General features: G+C 38.1%; 1 protein-coding gene across 1 annotated transcript in view; it reads left to right on the plus strand.

Moving 5' to 3' along the window:
• Positions 1-20,143, plus strand: part of LOC121303260 (ephrin type-A receptor 7-like) — a 73,225-nt gene that overhangs the window by 24,677 nt on the left and 28,405 nt on the right. The window contains exons 4-5 of the mRNA XM_041233840.1: positions 11,468-11,623; positions 12,306-12,641. Coding sequence (XP_041089774.1) covers positions 11,468-11,623; positions 12,306-12,641 — 492 coding nt within the window. The remainder of the gene's footprint in view (positions 1-11,467; positions 11,624-12,305; positions 12,642-20,143) is intronic.

The following is a 20,143-nucleotide window of genomic DNA, read 5'->3' on the forward strand; positions in this document are numbered from 1 at the left end:
ACATAATTGTATAATTCATACGAATTGTGCAGGTATGGAAGGCAAGAGGGAAATTACTTCTTGGTCCCATTACAGTTAAAACAAGAATTTAATTTCTAACAAACACAAAAAGTCAGATTAATCATTTAACAATGGGGATGCTAGGGGTTTTGCAATGTGGGCACTATAACACAAAAATAACCAAATGAATGACCTTATCTGATTATGTCTGACTGGCAGGTAAACTCTACACATTCAGCTGTGAGCTAATCTCCAAACACTGATGAAACAAGATGCAACAAGGATGATTTGTCTTCCTCATTCTATTCTGGAGAACGGGCCAGTGTTCTGCCTCTGGGAAGGTTATATTCCTAGCCGATGTTGTAGAAATAACTTGAAGCTCTGCCCGGTTGTTGGGAATAAGCCCTGCACCTGTGCTATACTGTATCTTTCTGCCTGTATCATGCTGTCTGTCTGCATTCTACACTGTTGAGCTTTATCGGACTGCAAGCTGTTTATTCTGCCGGCCTGCTGTGAAGCTGTGTTTTGGGTTCAGTGAGCTGACTATGTGGTCTGCCCTTATATAAGAACATAAGAGCACAAGAATTCGGCCCATCATTCGGCCCATCTTGCTCGTTTGGTTGTTAGTAGCTTTTTGATCCCTGAACCTCGTCAAGCAGCCTCTTGAAGGATCCCAGGGTGTCAGCTTCAACAACATTACTGTGGATTTGTTTCCAAACCCTCACAATTCTCTTTGTAAAAAAAGTGCCACCTATTTTCTGTTCTAAATGCCCCTTTGTCCATTCTCCATTTGTGTCCCCTGGTCCTTGTTTCAGTCTGAGAAGAACTGGGAAATTGTCATACTCTGGGCTACAGAAATGTGGACAATTGAGAAAGTAACAGCTGACTGTCCTGGTCCCAAAAGTCTATTAAAATGTGTATGATATGCAATAGCACAACCAGACTTATTTATACGGTTTGAACAGGAATTGGTCATTAATATCTCGCATCTCGATTATTTATTGTACTGAAAAATCACTATGGATAACGCCAGTGAAATATCTTTTAGAACAACCCAGGCTATCGTCTTCCATAGGGAATCTTTTTACCTGGATCTTTCACACGATTTCAAAATATCATTACCACCTAACACTGTAACATGGCCCAGGTGTCTGGGATGCATATTGAACAAGAGAAAAAACAAAAGTATCCAAATTTACTGTGGTTCTCCAGTGACTGCTAAGGGACTTTTATACCACCCAACCCTACAGTAACTATTCCCGAGCATTTAAAACAACCCTGTGCACATCATTCAGTGCATCCCATAATGTCCCCCAAAGGGTTTTGCAATGCTTTATTTATTTATTTACTTACTGCTGGGTCCTCAGCTCATCACCATTTGAAGTTGTAAACAGCCGTTCAATTAATCAAAGCACTAATAAGAGTATGGTAAATGATTATTGATTTTTTTTCCTCCCCATAACAGATCAATTTACGATGGCCTGTTGGCATGAGACAAGAAATATGTGCGGTATGTTTTTGTTCACAGATGTTTAGGCTGCATAAATAATGGCATCATTAAAAACACATTGAAATTGAATGCCTTTTTGTTTTGTACCAGGCACGAGCGGATACCTCTCAAGGAAGCTGTTTGGAGAACCAGAAAAGTGCGTGTGCAAGGCATGCACGACCTCCCATTAATGCAAAGGCTTAGTGCACTGTGACTGATCTATTATATGTTTTATTAACTATATTAAATTCCATTAGTACAGGACGCAGTGCCCTAGGGTATAAACATGTAGGGTGTTTAAAAGTAAATTGAAAAAACGAATCACAAATGATTCCTTTGCTGGGAGTCGATACTATCTGTCGACCTTTTTATCACACTGGAAGAGCTGGCAAGCAGCAAATAAGTACAACCTGTACCAGAATTAAAAGACTTTTCACACGCGGCCATAGCTTCTGTGATTCTGCTCATTTGGAATCAAGGGCAGTGTTTAACACAGTGGGGTTTTTTGTTTGTTTGTTTGTTTTATGCCATGTTTGCAGCTAACCTTAATGCCTGCATGATAATTTGTAGATTAATAAACCCTTCAATTATTCCAAACTGTGCACATCAGGGTGTGTCAAGCGCTGTGTAGTCAACAGTTACACTTATTCTTGAGAACATGTGTAAATATCACAGGTAGAGAATTTGCTTGTTTGCACTAATTTTGTCTTTTAACGTGAATACAGCCAGGGGTTATCTATTGAAACAACTTTGTGATCTTTTATGCGACAGGTCTGCTATGAGATTTAAAAAAAAGTTTTGAGACTATATTTAGAGACAGCTTTTTTATCTTAATTTTGTTTCCAAGCTTTATTCATTTATTAGTGTTTTTGCTCATTGTCAATGAAATTGTGCAGTTTATTTTATGGCAATGCAAGTTTGCTAGAAAACATTGCAAACTGTGATGTGTTAAATAGCAAAATACACAGCTACTATCAAATAGCAAAATAAATCGATCTCAGTTACATATGTGAGAAGGAGGATGATGGGAAATGCAGTTTAGAGAGGTCCATGCGGGTACATGGGAAGCCATCTTGAGGCAGGAAACGTAAACAGTTGTAGCAACACATGGTAACATGTAACACAATAAAATAAAAAAAGGTCCATATACCCTTTAAAAAACACATTGCTAAATAAATTATTTTAAGTTCCTGATAACTGCTCACAGTAGTACAATTATAGAAGCTTGGGTTACTGTAGAGAAGCCCCAGTCTTTCCTAAAATAGACACTCAACACGTATTCAACTGAGGTATTGGAAGGATTCTGGCCATGCTAAAATACACACAGGAGTGTTAAAGCTTACTTGTGTGCCTTCTCAATATGAACCACCATTAACTTGGCATACCTCAGTGAGCACAAAAAGTGTTATTTCTGAATATGCCATGATGTCCCATAACATTAGTGTTACTTACTACTAAAATAATCAATATTCCCAGCAATGCAACATGTGGGTACTGTTTTTGACAGCCCAAGACCATTTTGACATGGGCTGGCTTTTTTTTATTTTTCTTTTTTTTACCTTTATGGTTTCAGCTCAATTATGATCCAAAGCTAATCATTTGACATGCTTCCGTCACATGAGATCCCACAGTCTTTAAGACACCCCTGCCACTATGCCTTTTGACACCTCACAAATCAGCCCACAGTTGCAACAGCTGACAGTTCCTGGCAGCTATTTCCAGGTGTGGGACTGTGAGCAGCTGTTATCTGCAGAGGGTGCCTCTGTTTGTAATGGCATACTGGGTTTGGGAATACAAAACGCAGTGGTTGTTTCACTGGACTGGATATGAAGGCAAAAGGTTTTGGGGTTCCAGCTTTTGCGCTCACCAGAAGCCGTCAGAAAACTGTGTTGCGTTGGCATGACACTTTGTACTTTGTCTCTTATTCAGCAAGATCATTCAAACTTCACTTACTGCATTATCTGTCTGTAAATCTAAGATCAAATCTTCAACACTGCCTTCATCTGAGGTTGAGTATACAGCTGGAATCATGGAAAGGATGCCAGTTGTTCAAACTCTACTTAAACTATCAATGGGAAAATCGAGTGTACTCTTCCAGTGAGGTTGATGGTGGTCTTCTGTGATCTTGCACTCTTACTTCATTGTACCTATTGTCTTCCTCCTGCCTTTGCGTGCAAGAGGTTGATGTCTCTGTATGGTACCTGTCAGTTTGGTTAACTGTAGACTTAAACAGTGTAGGGCTAGACAGTGTTTGGATCCCAAGCATATACTTCAACCCCTCTTTAAAAAAATGGTTTTAATGAGACAAAACAGGAAGACAATTCAAAGGGTAAAATGCCAGGTTATATGAATCATATTTGCATTGAATTATTACCGAGGCTTCATTCTTAGTGGCGAGAGAAAAGGTTTTTAGTGATAGCAAAGCAGAAAAACAGTATGCGAAAGGATAAAGACTGAGAGGTGGAATATAGAACCCAATGTTCTAACATAACAGCACCTGCTTTCCCAGGGAATGGATTAGAAATGTATGCCAAGCATTTCTACAATAACGCTATTGGGTGTCACCGGAAAACCGGCACATTTTTTTTGCTAGCCTTTCTGACCTTTTGAGGTCTTATAAATTCGTTCTGGCTGCTTTGACTCGCTGTTACTGATTCAAGTTGTTTAAAATACATGCTGCTGTCTTTGTGAGATTGCATTTTTGAATTTCGAGTCTGACCCCTCTGTGGCTGTTGGGTTTCATCATTAAGTAGATGCTTTCACTGTTACATATTTACATTCTCAATTGTTCATTTTAAATCGTATTCATAGTGCATCTCAATAGAGTATTGGAATATATTAAAGAGTGTGATTAATACTTGCTACTTGGTAGCCTTCTGAGCTCTTGCTAATATATGGGCTATTTCATGGTTGTTGAAGCAAATGGGATTTGTTAACAATTTACAACTGTTGGGGGCCATTATTATTTTCTCATTATCGGCCTGAATTTTGAGTTATGGCATTTTTACATATTAACTGTACCATGAAACCAGTCTCGTCTGCAGTCGACAATCCAATCAGCAACCGGTCAGAGATGGCCAATAACTATCGCATTGCATGTAATTGCCATTTCTAAAGGAATTTACCTATCTCCAGTATCTTCAAAACAGTATAATACGTTTGTAGCTTCCTGTTTTATTTTCTGCAGTCCAGAGTGCACATTTTAATCTTTTATTGTCGTCCCAGTTTAAATTGCGTTGGTCTCATTTTATAAACTTTTAAAACAAGCTGAAGCCCGGCTCTTTATAGTGGACTACATCTGTATTAAAAGATACTATAAACTCTCTTGTACTGCTGTAGCCATTTCCCACAACTATTACACAGTACAGCTTGTACTAACACATTTAACATGTGTATCACGCATTTGACAGAAAGGAAGGGAAGGGGGGGGGTGGGGGGGTGGGCATGCATCAGTTGTAAAATGTGTATGCACTAAAATAAAAACAAGTAAGTGTGGCCAATCAGCAGAGCCTCGCACTGTCCAATGCTTTTGGTTACGTTGCTATTTTCAGACTCTGATGCAGGCGTCGCTAATTGCAGTAATAAAAGAAACGTATTTCCAGACTCTCCTCTTGGCTCTTTTCTAACCGTCCTAATCAGGGCACAAACTTGCGTTGCATTTCACTCATTTAGAGAGCACGAAATGCAACTGGGGGAAACGAGTTTCATTTCTTTCTGTTCCCATGTTAATCAACGTCAAAGTTTGCGCAGCACTCCATTCTGAGTTTTCTTTGGAATCAAATGCTACCAACAGGCGACAAGAGGGCAGGCAGTCAATTCTGTTCATTATGGCATGCACTTGATAACTGATGGGGATGAGCATTTACCAGCTAAAATCTTTTTTTTTTTTGCGAGCAACTTTATTAGAGAAATGGGAAAGACCCAACTTTCAAATGGGAAAAACCTTCTCAAGCATCTTTTTTTGAAAGACCTACTGTAGCACTAAACCTGAAAATCCTAACACTGTTCCTACTTTACCAATGCATCTTCACTATCAGATTTAAATGAGCTGACCTAACCTGCACCTTAACTATAACTCTTGTCAAGCTTCAGCCATTCTGACTGCAAACATTTCTGCATGCTCTACATTAGTATCAGACCAACTTTATGTTTTTGTGTTTTTATTTACATCTGGATATCTGGTTCTCCAATTGGAATAAGACCTTTTGTACCTCAAGTTATTGATCGTGTACAAGTCTGGGGAAATATGTGCAGCACATACTGTAGAACCTGTGCATTTACAGCCAGGGTGGGAGATGAAAGGTTACACACTTTATAATTGCAAAATGAACTCAACTAATGTTCAAGAGCTATACAGTAGGTATCAGTAATCCAGACAGTGCATGCATTCAGTCAGCAGTTTTACATATGGGGTGACCTTGCCTGATGTCGGTGCTGTCAGTTTGATACAGCATTGTTCCAATAAGCTTGATCACATCACCTTCCAGGTGCCTATCCTCAGTGCCTCAGATTTAAATTAATAACACACTGTTTGGTTCAGTTAGGGTTACTTGAGACTCGATTCATGGAAAAGAGTTGCATAAGTGATAAGCTAACCTTTTTTATGATACGCTGATGCAGTAAAGCTTTAGATAATTAAAAAAAAAGCTGCTGAAAACAGACCTACTTTTTCTTTCTTTCATTCTCCTGTTTCATTGTTTGTATGTTGTTTTGATATAGTACCAGAACAAGTCTGGCACAGCACACAGCAGCAGTGTAGATCAATGGGACATGGAGAAATATTTTGTTTGGAGGCCAAAAGGACACAAAAACAATGTAGTTGCTTTGTCTTCTGCCTGCTAGAGGTAAGTTAATCAATTATCTTGCACAACCCTGCAGCGCAAATGACTTGTCTCTGTTCTACAGACTGAATCATTCTAAATTATTATCACTTACTGTGAAATAGAGGACGTATGCAGGTTCAGTACAATGCATACCACATTACATGGTTGTAAACACATTATATTGACTTATTTCTCCAGTAGTGGCCAGTGGGCAGTAGTCCACTTTCTCTAGTGCATTGTGGCACATGCCTATGGGTTTGTCCCACAATGAAACATCCAGTATTGCACTATTGCTACAGTAAGTAAAATAAATAGCTTTGTTGGATCATGATGTAAGAATGTAGATCAGTAGGGTGCCCAGTTTTACACAAATTAAATCGATTTGGTTTATTTCTCTAAAAACATTTACATTTAAATATTCTTTTTTTTTTTTTTGTTATTCCCGATGTGCACAATTCATAATAAACATTTAAAAAATATATAAGCAGACATTTTCTTGAGAGAGAGACAGAGAGAGAGAGAGAGAGAGAGAGAGAGAGAGAGAGAGAGAGAGAGAGAGAGAGAGAGAGAGAGAGAGAGAGAGAGTTTTAAAAGTCTTAAAAAGATCAAGGTAATTGCCCATTGAATTCTAAGTGATGTGATAGAATTCTGTTTGGCCAGCATATCACTTTGAAACGTCAATTAACATATCATTAAAATGCATACCCAACAAACATTTATTTGAAAGGGTTGTCCAAGGCTGCCACATAACCTTTCATTTGTTTTCTTTTAAATGCCAGGTTTTAATCCATTAATGGAAGGGGACATCCAGACACTGTTTTCCTCCTTCGTGCAGTTTATGTAAAGTATTACTCTTGATTTGAATATGTCACACACAGTTCCCATTGTGCCATTTTAGAACAAGTATTGCATATTGAAACAAATAACCTGATTAACTATGAAGGGACAGTTACTTTTGTTCAGAGACACAGGCCGCAAAACACGTACTGTGCAAACATCTTCTTTTAAACATCAAGTTCAGCTGGGTTGCAGACACTGTATATTTCCCTACCTGATAAAAGGACATATACTGCACAGGGAGACTTGATTGTCATATAAAATAAATGTGACGTATCTGGAGACTGAGTTTGCATTGTGTGGAATAATGCCTTGAAACAAACCCTAAGTGAAAGAGCCATTTAGATTGAGTGCACTTATGTTATTTCAGGCAAGTCAATGCCAGTATCATTCTCCCTGGTATTACAAAGCACTTTATCTTCTTTTTTTTATCTGGCCTGTATCGCCGTCATGTTAAAATTTTTAGATATGACTTCTTGCTGTCTCTCTGCTTCAGTAATTCATAGTTTTCTTTATACTGCTGACTAAAATCTGCAACTACAGTAGGGCAAAATGTCACAGACAGGCCCTATTATAAACCAGCTCAAATCTCAGTAACCTTACAAAATATTTAATTCTACATTCTGCTTGAAAAAAAACAAACAAAATGCAATACCTGCAAAGTGAATAGAAAACAAATGCATTCAAATTAGATTGAGACCAATTGTGGTTATGGGTTGGGAAAAGCAGAAGTAGCTTTGCATCGATGCAGCTGTTGCACAGTTACGGATCTAAATGGTGATGATTATTTATAACCCATACTCCTCCAGGATTAATAATGAATGACTTGCATAGTCTAATTTCTAGCAGAACTGAGTAGAGTCTAATGTCTAGAGCAATACCTTGTCTGTTGAAAGAGAGAGATGTATTTATCACACATTCAAGACACTATGGCATAGTTGACAGTGTGTGGTTTTGATATGAGTTGATATAAAGTGTAAGCTGCTTTTTTCCCCCAGTGTTCCAGTAGTGAATCTTTCAGAACCAGTTCACAGAATGTCTGTCTGGGGGTTTGCACGAGATGCAGCAGTTCAGCAATTACTCAAGGGTGTTTTTAATAGAAAGGGAATTCACTCCCAGTCAAACCACACATCTACAGAGAATGTAAGGGCATCTGAAAAAGCAGCATCCAGAGTTTCTCAGATATAGGCATGGCCTCAGAGGACAAGGCAAATCATGCATGTTTCAGCAGTGCAATTGTTGTAGATTTAAATTTGGATTCAAAACATATTGTATTTTGCATATAAAGACAGGAGACAAAAAAATGAAACCAGCTTATCTTAATATGATAGTGTTTCTATGACAAAAACAGTTCTAATGTGTTAAGTTACTGAGAATGTGTTTTAAAAAATAAACTGGGGCCTCTGTTCTTCCAGTTGTCGTAACGGTTTAAGTTTCACTAGCTTCAAATTCCAAAATATGACACGTAAGCCCATTACAAAGCTCTATGGAAAATTGCTCCTTATGAAATATCACAATAAATGTGTATCTCAGTCTTTTTTTTTTTGTATTCATATTAAATGTTATATTAAAGTCACCCAACCTGTTCGAAATGGGAGCTTCTGTATTAACCGTACAGTTCACAGTTGTGTTCACACTTTTAAAACCATTATCAGATGGATTCAGAGGATTCTTTTGGTGATATTTATATTGTTTTTCTCCTATAGTGTGTTTTACAAGGGTTTCCCATTCCTGACACAAGACAATGGCACTGTGTTTAATGTTCTGGCAGCGCTGGGTAGAGTATAGAATTATATATTGTACAGCCAGTACTAGTATAGGCAGCTGTTTGAATAACACCACTGGGGTCCATGTTCCTTGACAGGGTGGAAACTTTTTTTCCAGTTTATCTTCTTCTGGAAGACCGAACTCTCAGAATGGAATGCACTGCTCTTCTGCATATGGTTTAAGGGTTTGGACACCTCAGAGAACAGATTAGGAAAGAAATACTTCTAATTATGTGTAGGCAATAATCCTCAGTAATACTCAATACTATAGTGCAAACACATGATTCACTTCCAGTGCAGTGTGCATCAGTAAATATCTGATTACTGTAAGTTATGGTGCCATGAAAAGTCAGGTCCTGTCGAATATGTATTGTGTATGTGTTGCAGATCAAATAATTGTATTGGCAGAACAGATTATTTTTTTTGTAATTATGGCTCAGACAAAATACCGCTTGAAATGCATGGCATTGTCTGGGGTTACATGTCGCTCCTGGGTTTGAAAGGGACGACAGCTGCAACCATTCCTTCACACCGTCTGGGTGTCATTAATAATATTGTCACTAAACATCAGCCAGGCTCAATGGAAATTCCTATTTACAGCCCGGTAATTGATTTAAGGTTGTGTGTGTCACAATGTCACAATGATAATCAAGTGTGACTCAATAAAGAAAAGAAGAAAAACCTTTGTAAATACAACACTTTGCACAGGACAGTCTTTTCTACAGTACATAAGAAAGAGAGAATATGAAGGGGGGGGGGGGGGGTCGTAAATGACTGTGCTTTAAATATTTATTTCTGCATTAGGTAGACCTGTAATTTAAGAGATAATCCTGTGAGGCCACATTTCAATTACAAACAAATCATATGCATTAAAAGCAACATGTGTGGAGGTAACTGTATTAACAACAAACATAAAGCACAATAACAGGAAGAAGCAATTATGTGAAATATTTATATTCCCAGGCACTCCTGTTGTGTTCTCCAAGGGGGAGCGGGGGCGGGAGGCGGAGGGGGGCAGGCTACAGACTGGATGGCATTCCTCACTTTCAATCAGTAAAAGCTCCTAATAGTGATAATGTCTAGATGGTACTGTCATTGTTCTTTTCATAGACTAGCGGACAATCTGTGTGCAGGGTTGTAATGGTAACTGTAATGCATGCTTTCCAGCTTGAAGGCATTTCCTTCCCAGTGGAAACGTTTCCTTTTGTGTGCTGCAAATGGCCAATACATCTACAGTAGTTGGTGCAAATACTGTGATACATATCATATTGTGACTTTACGATATTGTTACACTGTTACGTCATGGTGCTGCTCTAGGTACCGTTAGTGTTTGTTTTAGACAACGCCATCGAATCTGCCCATTGCAAATTAGTATAGAGAGGTTTATATTTGCACATGCTGCTAGTTGTTAACTGTGGCAAATGAGGCCTAAGTCAGGATTGATCATGTTTTAACATAATGCAAAAAACCTAGGTAATAGAGATCCTCAGATTTTAACCATAACTCCTCTCAAAATAAAGTTAGGAATTGAATTGAGGATTGGTTTCAAAGTTGGAGTCACTGAGTAGTAGTTTATCAGTTGCAGGAGAGTCCTACTTTGATTAGTTTGCCATTTTGCCCTTTGTGACCCTGGTTTGAAACCAATCAAGGTCTAAGTGACTGAAAGTAATCTCTGTCTGCAGTTCATTTAGAACTTCAGTCAAATTATCCCCGTGTTCTCCCAGTTCAATTTCCACTGGACAGCATTCTAGATCACAGCACCTCACCAGTGTTGACATGAATTGATTGGTCTAATTCAGCAGTGTCAGGTAACTCAGCTGAGGAAGGTCAAAAGGACAGAACATCACAGAAACTACAGATACTGGATCATGTCACTTCCACCGTGTATATATGCATTGAACTGTTCATCAATCTAAGCTTTCTGTTGGGTCTCACCATAGAGCATTTTAAGAAATCTCTAAAATATATTGCCTTCACTAACATGTTGCTAATAAAACCCTACTGTATGGAAACAAGGACTTACTTATATACATGCTACATTAAAAACTCTCTGAGCACCCATACAGATTAAAACCTGTATTACACCTTTTATATCCTTTTCTTTCATTGTCTTTTAACAAAAATACAATTATGTCGATCCTACTACTAATTTTAAGGCTTGGTGATCCAGTGGTTAAAGAAAGGGGTTTGTTACCAGGAGGTTCCAGGTGCAAACCCAGCTCAGCCACTGACTCGCTGTGTGGGACCCTGAGCAAGTCACTTAACCTCCTTGTGCTCCGTCCTTCAGATGAGACGTAAAACCGAGGTCCTATTGTAAATGACTCTGCAGCAGCAGTTGTGGTGCATAGTTCATCCCCTCTAGTCTCTGTAAGTCGCTTTGGATAAAAACGCCTGCTAAAACAATCTGCTAAATGACTAATCGTAATATCTGAATAAAACTAAGGGGAGATAATATAAATCAGTTCCTCAAAAATAGAATCAGAATGTGTCATGGAGTCCCTATTTACAGAATGATTTACAACATTTATTGTATTTTATGTTTTTTTTTTTAGCTTGTCCAGCTGACTTCTACAAAATGTCCCCTCGGCAGCAAGAGTGTTTCCCGTGTCCTGAGCACAGCTATACACAGGAGGAGGGGTCCACCCTGTGCCATTGTGAGGAATCATACTACAGAACCCCTGAGGAATCCCCATCATCAGCCTGCACCAGTGAGTACAGAACCAGAACCTGCCACAGACAGTGTGGCCCCAGTACCTACACAGAGCGCCTTTCAGAAGTATACCACTAGTGATAAGCATGCTTTCATTTTCATATATCCTCTTCACTTTGCCAGAAGAGATTTTTTAAAGATTAACAGAACTGTTGAAAACAGTTGTTAAAAAATCTACAATCGTCTTCTTGACTTTATGATTAGTAGTAGTAGCAGTGTTATTGGTATTAGTTTTTGTTTTAATTAATCAGGTAACCTTTATTTCTTCCGATGCTGTGCATTATCATTTTAAACAGCTAGGTAAATCTGCCAAGGTGTCAATTTCTTGAAACCCTGTCCTTGATTTAGCTTAAATCTGAGTCAAACCTGCAGGATTATCATCCTGATCCTTTCCACGCTGTCTAATTAACATTTAACACATTTAATTATTAACATACACACACAGCTGAGTACATTATGGGGAAAGGGTAATTTGAAATATGTACGTCTCCTAATCAACACCATGGGCAACTTCCTTAATTGGCACTTAAAAAACCAATAGATATTTTCAAAACAACTATTTGAATTGACTATATATATATATATATATATATATATATATATATATATATATATATATATATATATATATATATACCGTGATGCAATATGTCTAAAGCACATTTCACTATTATTCCCAGGGCCTCCTTCTGCTCCCATTAACCCTGTATACAGCATGAAGCAGTCGACTGTCATTATAGAGTGGGATCCCCCTGAGGACTCGGGGGGCAGAGGGGACGTCTCATACAGTGTTGTGTGCAGCAGGTGCACTGGCCCTTCAGGGCAGTGTGAACCCTGTGGCACCAGCGTTGGCTTTGTGCCGCAGCAGACAGGATTGGTTGACAGGACCGTTACCGTTGTGAACCTGTTACCACACACGAACTACACATTCCAAGTGGAGTCCCTGAATGGAGTATCAGGCTTAAGCCCCTGGCAGAGACAGTACGCCCAGATCAATGTCTCCACAAGCTTGGCAGGTAAGTGGCACTTTCATGCTCGATTTAGACACATGTAACCTACTCGCTAAAGCCCTTTGTTCTGGATTTCAATTATTATGCCACCCAAAGCACCCCTCGAGCCACTGAATTCCATTAGGATAGATAGCTTAGCCTCATTTCCTCAGCCCTGCTAAGTTCTGAGGCCTCTCTGTCTGCTATTAGTCAAGGTAAATGCAGGCTGGATATTTGAACACATGAAAGAATATCGCCAAGTGTCTTGTTCAATGTATCAGTAAAATACGATTTATTGGTCACTACTTTCTTATTTCTAATTTAGGTTAGCTGTGTAGACGCTGGCTATTATCCCTGCAAATCAAGCTTTTTTGTGAGAGAATACCAGTAATTAGTGTATGTATTCTTTGTATCAGATGGCTTGTATCAGGTAGGGTGCTGTGTAAGATACAAGCTGATTTTTCACCCCTTCAAGGTCAGAACGGCCAGTAAGTCCACTCAAGGGTAGCAACTCTGACCTCTAGTGGAGGGGATACCAGCTTGTGTTGTTCAGTGCACGACAGCATATTCAATATAAGGGCATTTCTTTTAATGTTTTATTTTTTGTTGTATTAATGATATTATATACAGTAGTAATATGGCTGCAGGTAATAATTTTTGCAGACTTTAGAAAGCAACAGCCTTTTAAAAATCCATGTAGTGCACAGGTTAAGGATTACTACTTGACAGAGTTTCTGTTGTTTATTGAAAAGTGAACCCTCTCTCTGTTGAACAAGAGAAGGAGATCTTGAATATGATTTATTTTGTTGTGCTATTAAACCACCTACTGTTAAAAATAAAATGACTTCAGTCTAACCACAAATCATGCTTTGTTGAACTTCTCTTGCGTTCCCTGAAAGCAACAGGGGCTTGGTCTGGTATTGTTATCTTATAATAATTTTATTTTAAACCAGGATGGTTTTACGGTAGGTTATGTTTTCTTTAGACAAATGGTTTTGAAGATATCACCTCTATAGTGGCCTTTCTAGATAAATAGGACAGGCAGCTATGGCCTAATGTTTTGCATCACCTAGAATTTTAAGTCTGAGAAAAAAAAAAAAAAAAAAAAAAACGTGACTATTTATTTAACATCATGTAATAGTCAAATAAATTACAAAATGATATAGTAAAAGTCTGCTGCATTTTATGGGAAGAAGGAAAAATAGCCCAAATAAGCAGCTGCCTCAATTAAAGGAGAGGCAGTTGAGACGACCTTAGTGACGCTTTTTTGATTTTTAATGAAAAGAAAAATAATGAAATCACATTGGTTTACACAATTTACACAAGCCACAGCGTTATCACGCACTCCCTTCACTGCACTGCGCGACCTGTCTTGCTCTGAAAATCGATCTGCATTCATCATTTGAAAATACTGTATCCCAATTAAACAAACTGACGTCCCAATTGAACAACATAAACACCACTGGGAAGAACCATCTCCCAGAGTTGTATCCCATTTAAGCAGCAATTCCGATTATCAGTATCCCGATTACGTGGCACCAACTGCAGTACAGTTTTTCATGTTAGATTTTGAAATGTCCCATTTTAAAATTTGTGTCAGTTTTTCGTTCAGTATATAGAACATTATTCAGCATGTTTCATTCAAATTTATGAGTTAATTCTATAGGGTTCATTCAAAATTAGTTAATTCTATAGGGTGATGGAACACTTTTGGCCCAGCTGTACATACCTATAGTCACCACCACATATATCTTTAACAGGGGGGTTTATCCCCATTGCAGTAAAATAACAACAAGGAGCCTATTTTTAAGCAAAACTGTTTTCCTTTTTACATGAAAACTGTAGTGATGACTTGGGGCCGGTCGGTTAACAGGCACACCAATTAATGTAGCTGGAAAGGTGTTGTTTTTGTCTGCAGTGAAGGCGGTTTAGCGAGTATGTTTTAGGTGCCCTGTAAAAATTGATTTAAAGGTTGTTATGGGCACAGTGCAAGTCTAAAATTTATTTGATTAAAACACTTGTCATCGACCAGGCGAGATGTGTTGATTGCGTGGGTATTTTCTTTATGCCACAGGCGGTGTAACAATTTTTTTTAAGTTGACTTGCTGCTTTTGAATGATTTCTTTAAGCTAACCCTTGAGACTGAGTGCCAAGCTTGACGCAGTACACTCTACAGCATTGATTGCATTGTGCAGTACATGGCACAGGAGCACAACTTGAAGATTTATTTTATTTTATTCTACATTGTGTGATTTCACCCATAACTAAAAAAATATTTAAAAAAAATGCTTAATCAGAGGTGAAACTTTAAGAAACTAAGTCAAGCAGACAAATGTTTCAGCTAGTGCCTTCTTCAGTACACTTTATAGTTTTACCTTTAAATTGTACTTTAACAGATATGTCAACAAAAAAAAAGATACACATATACATATACTTATAACACATATACAGATACATATCTTAGCTGATCCAATTAAAAAGATACGTCCAACTTGTCCATACATATGTGGACCAGCATGGCCATTCAGACTTTATATTGTGGTGTTGAAAACGCTATCAGAATTGTATAGTATAAAGACAATGTATAAAAGAGGCAGTTTTACATCAATCCTCCATTTCCGTTAAACTATTCATTTTAATAATCAATTGATGCCTTACTGTTGAAAGGCACTTGATTTGTCCCAATTTCCTGCTTTTCCATTTGTCATTTTATCTCATGAAAGTTACATCAAAAGGTAAGCTGTTTTATCTGTCAGGCAGCTGTGTGGACACTGGAGGCTGCCAGCTTTTTGTTTCTGTTATCTGCTGTAATTATTACTTCTTTTGTAGAAACTACAGGCTAGCCAGGATCCTTGCATGCCGAAAACAATGACCTGTGTCTCTAGAGGCGAAAATGAATTAAAGAAGATCATTATTAGCAATTCTATATGTATTTTAGCCTTTTAATGACTCACAAACTTTAAGTGAATGTAGTACTAATACCAAAGAGTCTTAATGCTTACTGACTTGGCTAATGTCTAAATTACACTGCCACATATATTATTAAAAAAGGTCAAGGCAATGAACACAGAAATCTCTAACAGCGCATGCAATGCAGTGCAGCAGAGAAGACCTACTGTATTCTTCATTCTGTATTTTGTTTTTTGGATTAGTTAATTATATCATGTACTGTGAGTAGCCCAGCTGAGGTTCAGCAAACATGCCTGCAGCTGGAAGAGACAGAGACACAGGGAAACTGGCCACACACTGTCAGTAACCTTTCAAATGTACCATATAGAAACCCCTGGCTCCAAGCCCACCCTTGAGGTCTTGCCAATTTTGGAAATAATTCCAGGTTTTAACAGGCATTTATACTGGCATGTTTTTAACTAGAATTGAGAATGGTGAACTACAACTAGTATTAGTCCATTAAACACTGTACACAACTTCAGACTCTAATAAACAAACACGCTGCAGGTCATCTAAATCTGACTATACTTAACACTGCAAAATAGCTGTTGAACACAGACAGACCTCCTAGTCCATAATCTTGCTCGTACTTTTCAATGGCAAACAAGGTCTTTTAAAATACAGGTTTTATGATTGTGGATGCTTGGACTAAACTAAACCTGATATGCTTCATCGCTCTGTTTTACTATCCTAACAAGATTATAGCTACATTTTATGATTGAAGAAGGTTTAGTCTACAGTTGAGTGCCACCGAAATGTGATATTTGTAAATATGCTGCAGCATATTGAATTTGTGCAAGGGAAATATAATCATTCCCATAGTGATCATCTATTCCAAACCACCGGGAATTGTATTTTTACAAACCATTTAGAAGTTAAACAAAAACAGCATGGTTATTATTGGATGCATTTCATTTACAAGATATGTGATAGGACTTGGCATTTCAGTTCATTGATTCTCCAAAGACATTGCTCATCATACATGTAAGTTATGAAATATAATACTGGCACCAAAAGCATTGACACGCATCTTTATTTATTCATGTTAAGAGTTTAATCTTTGTTTATTCATGTCATAGATGTATGAGTAGTTTTTTTTTTTTTTTTTTTTTTTTTTTATGTGACAGATCAGCTGTGCAAACTATGAAAAAGCCAGTCATTGATCAGAGTTATTTTGAATTTAAAAAATTTGTGCGTATTATTAACCAGCTTCTGACACTTACGTTATATGCTAGGAAGTTGGAAATTGCACGCAGCTGTGTGTTACTGCCTTTTCTCTTCATATCTCCACATTCTTTAGCAAGCTGGTAGAATTTGCCCAGTTATTCTAAAGCGTAATGCATATTTTAAATTAAATATCACATTTTCTTTCTTCTACAGTCATTTAACAGTCATTCAGTGTCGTTAAGAGGCACTTGCTGCAAAGCGTTACTTACTTTTATTAATTCACACAGTTACGGTTCCCTTTCAAAGACCAATTATGAAATAACTAACAATGTTCCTGCCTCTTTAGTTGTAATGTGTTACATGAATCAAAGTCAGTTTCTGTGTCAGATGTTCATTCTGGTGTTTTGATGATGATGTACAGGTTGAAGGTTGCAGGTTGCAGGTTGGAGCAGTGGGAAACACGTAGATCCTGCTTCACACTCATTCATTGTCTTGCTACTGTATCAGTCCCTAGTACGACACCAGTAGGCCTTCGTACAGCAATTGATTTTTACTGGAGGTATTCTGTTCAACTTCTGACCAGGTCCAACCTTGCTTAGCTTCTGGCTCTGACTAAATTAGGCTACCGAGGCCCGGACCAGATCAAAACTTTGACAACCAGCTAATCGCACTTAGCAAAACTGTATTTAATAGTGTTATATTTTTATGAGTAGAAGAAAAAAGATACTTTAAAAAAAGAAAAAAAGAAAACTCTATTAAATACAATTTTGTTAAGTGCGATTAGCTGGTTGTCAACGTTTCGATTTGGTCCGGGCCTAGGTATCATTGTAAAAACTCTTCAATCGCTTTTATTACTGCTCTCTTCTTGGCCCTGCATTATCGAAATAAAGAAATAAGCAGTACACAATTTGGCCAGTTAGCTTGGCACAGACTCTATGCCAGATCAAAATAAACTAGCCTGTCCTCTTCTGTTATTGACTTACATACAGTACTTTCACAATAAACCAGATAAAGGTTTTTTGGAAGTTACTGCACTTAAAGTAATGAACTGCGGTGCACAGGAAAGCCAATAGCCGCAGTTAAATCAGGCACATAAACAAGAACTTGCCAGTAAAAATGGTAGCAGAATATTAAAACCAGGTTTTGTTATTGTGACTTGTGAATAACCCAGCACAAATATATATTTGGGTTCAGATAAAGGGATGCTAGAACAGTAATGTTCTAAGCAACATAAACAAAAAATAATAAAATGAGATGACTTTGTTGAGACAGTTCTGCTTGCCTGAGCACAGAGTTATACTCCTGCCACAGCGGCTACAGCCTTGGTACCGAAGAGTGGTGGGGACGTGTTCGTTCTGGCAGCGCATCCAGCGTGCTGTGAGAGCAGTCCCTTGGGGGAGAGCAGGCAGGAGGGTGTAATCATGTACTTAAACACCAGCTGGGAGGAAACTGATGAGTGAGGCAGAACGGAGGTGACATGGAGTCGGACTGGGGGAGAGGTGACCCCAATGAGGTGAGGTCTAATGTAAGATGTTGCACACTCTGATGGATTTGAGGGACAAAAATGAATCTCGTGCTGTTTTGCACTACACCGCATATTGTATCACTGCCTGAGTTATTTATTTGGTGTCACAGGATGTCAAGCAGGTGTACAGAATTCCGATTCAAGTCAGTTACTGTAGCTTAGCCCAGTGGTTAGAGCAGTAGACCAACCCCCATGCTTTCACATCCTTGGGAAGTCAGTTTAGTGTGTGATCTTGATACATACTGCACAAGGTCATGCACTCAACGGCACTCGGTTTTCTTGCTAAAGAAATGTTTTTTGGAGGTCAGACTCTTGTGGTGATCATTTTTGGATCACGAAAAAAATCATTTAAACATCGGTATTCTAACAAAAGATTATATGCATTAGATTTTGTAATACAACAAATCATTTTATTAAGGATCCACAGCCTTCTTAATTTATTAAAGAGTTTTAATAAAAGGATTAATCCTTAATTAACAAAAGACACACACAAAAAAAAAAAAAAAACTCTAGTAAACATATCTGTTAGGCTTGTGCACAAACCCGGATCCCAAGCCAAATGCTGGGTTGATTCTACCGCTGAGCCAATGAAAAGCTGGAGAAGACAAGATTGCCTCACAATGTAACTGGTCTCTTTGAACATATCTCAGCCTGTGACTTCATCACCTTGAATAACTCTTATATTGTTCTATAATATTTAAGAGGAAAATAAAAGGTAACAGTCAGTTGGGTGTTTGAGTAAAGTGTGCTACTACTTTCTTTACCTTGAAAAGGTACACACAGTTGCTATTTTTTTGTATTTGACCATTGTATGGTGAGCGAGTCATTACGGGGATAAGCACCCAGAAAATTAAAACAATTATTTCTTAAATAATACACGCCCATCCTGTCACAAATATGTAAAGGATGTAATGACTAAACTTCACAATTCATGAACGTGCTTCACCTTATGCATACGTACAGGTATAACATGTTTTAGGCAACAAATAAAAAAAATATTCATGAAAGTAATGTAACAGAAAGATAGGTACTAGTACTGAAAGCTTTCAAGCTGACACCTGAATGCAGTTAGATTGGTTCCTTCATAGATATTCCTTCATTAATGATGGCTATTCAGCGGTCAGTGGTCAGCGGAGTATGTTTTATTGCCTATTGTAAAGTGATAACAATAGTAGCAGTTAAGTGGACAGTCTAAATTACCAGCTGTACGAATCAGTCTTCCAAGAACAAGCGCTACACCCACTTACGTAGAATGTCTCAATTTATTTCAATTGATTCAGTCTGTTATTAATAATTCCCCTGTATTGTGTGCTTTAAGTATTCTTCCGTTTAAGGCGTGTTTTGATTGCTCTGCAGTGTAATTAATTGTTGTGCCCTGTGACATCCTCACAAGGCAAAAGGCCCTGGAAGTAGCATTAAAGGGTCATTCTGGGAAAACAGCACAAGGTTTATGCAGGATTTTCCTCAACAGCATCAATAGCTTTCTTGGTTCTTGGCATTTCTGATAGCAAGTGTTACTCAGATAAAATACCACAAGCCTCTGCCTGGTTATTCCATTCTTATCTCCCAAAAAGGAGGGGGGTGGGGGGGTTTGTATGAGTTTGCATAGAAATCGATTTAATATCCAAAGTTAATGGAGATAAATGGAAATCATGTTTTGCCAGGTTGTATTTAATTCATTCTCAAGGGCTAATTGTGATAATGGTTGAAGGCAACTCAGCAAGAGTCTGAAATCACATTTGAATGGCTACAGGACAGGGCAGCACAAGGTATTCGCAGGTCTCCTCTATTTCCCTACTTACAAACCTACAACATTGAAATAAATGCAATCCTAATAGTAAGTCAATCCAGTATACCTGTCTGTCAACTATGCCTGTCAACAACAGTA

Source organism: Polyodon spathula, chromosome 32 (assembly GCF_017654505.1).
Source record: "Polyodon spathula isolate WHYD16114869_AA chromosome 32, ASM1765450v1, whole genome shotgun sequence".
Classification (NCBI taxonomy): domain Eukaryota; kingdom Metazoa; phylum Chordata; class Actinopteri; order Acipenseriformes; family Polyodontidae; genus Polyodon; species Polyodon spathula.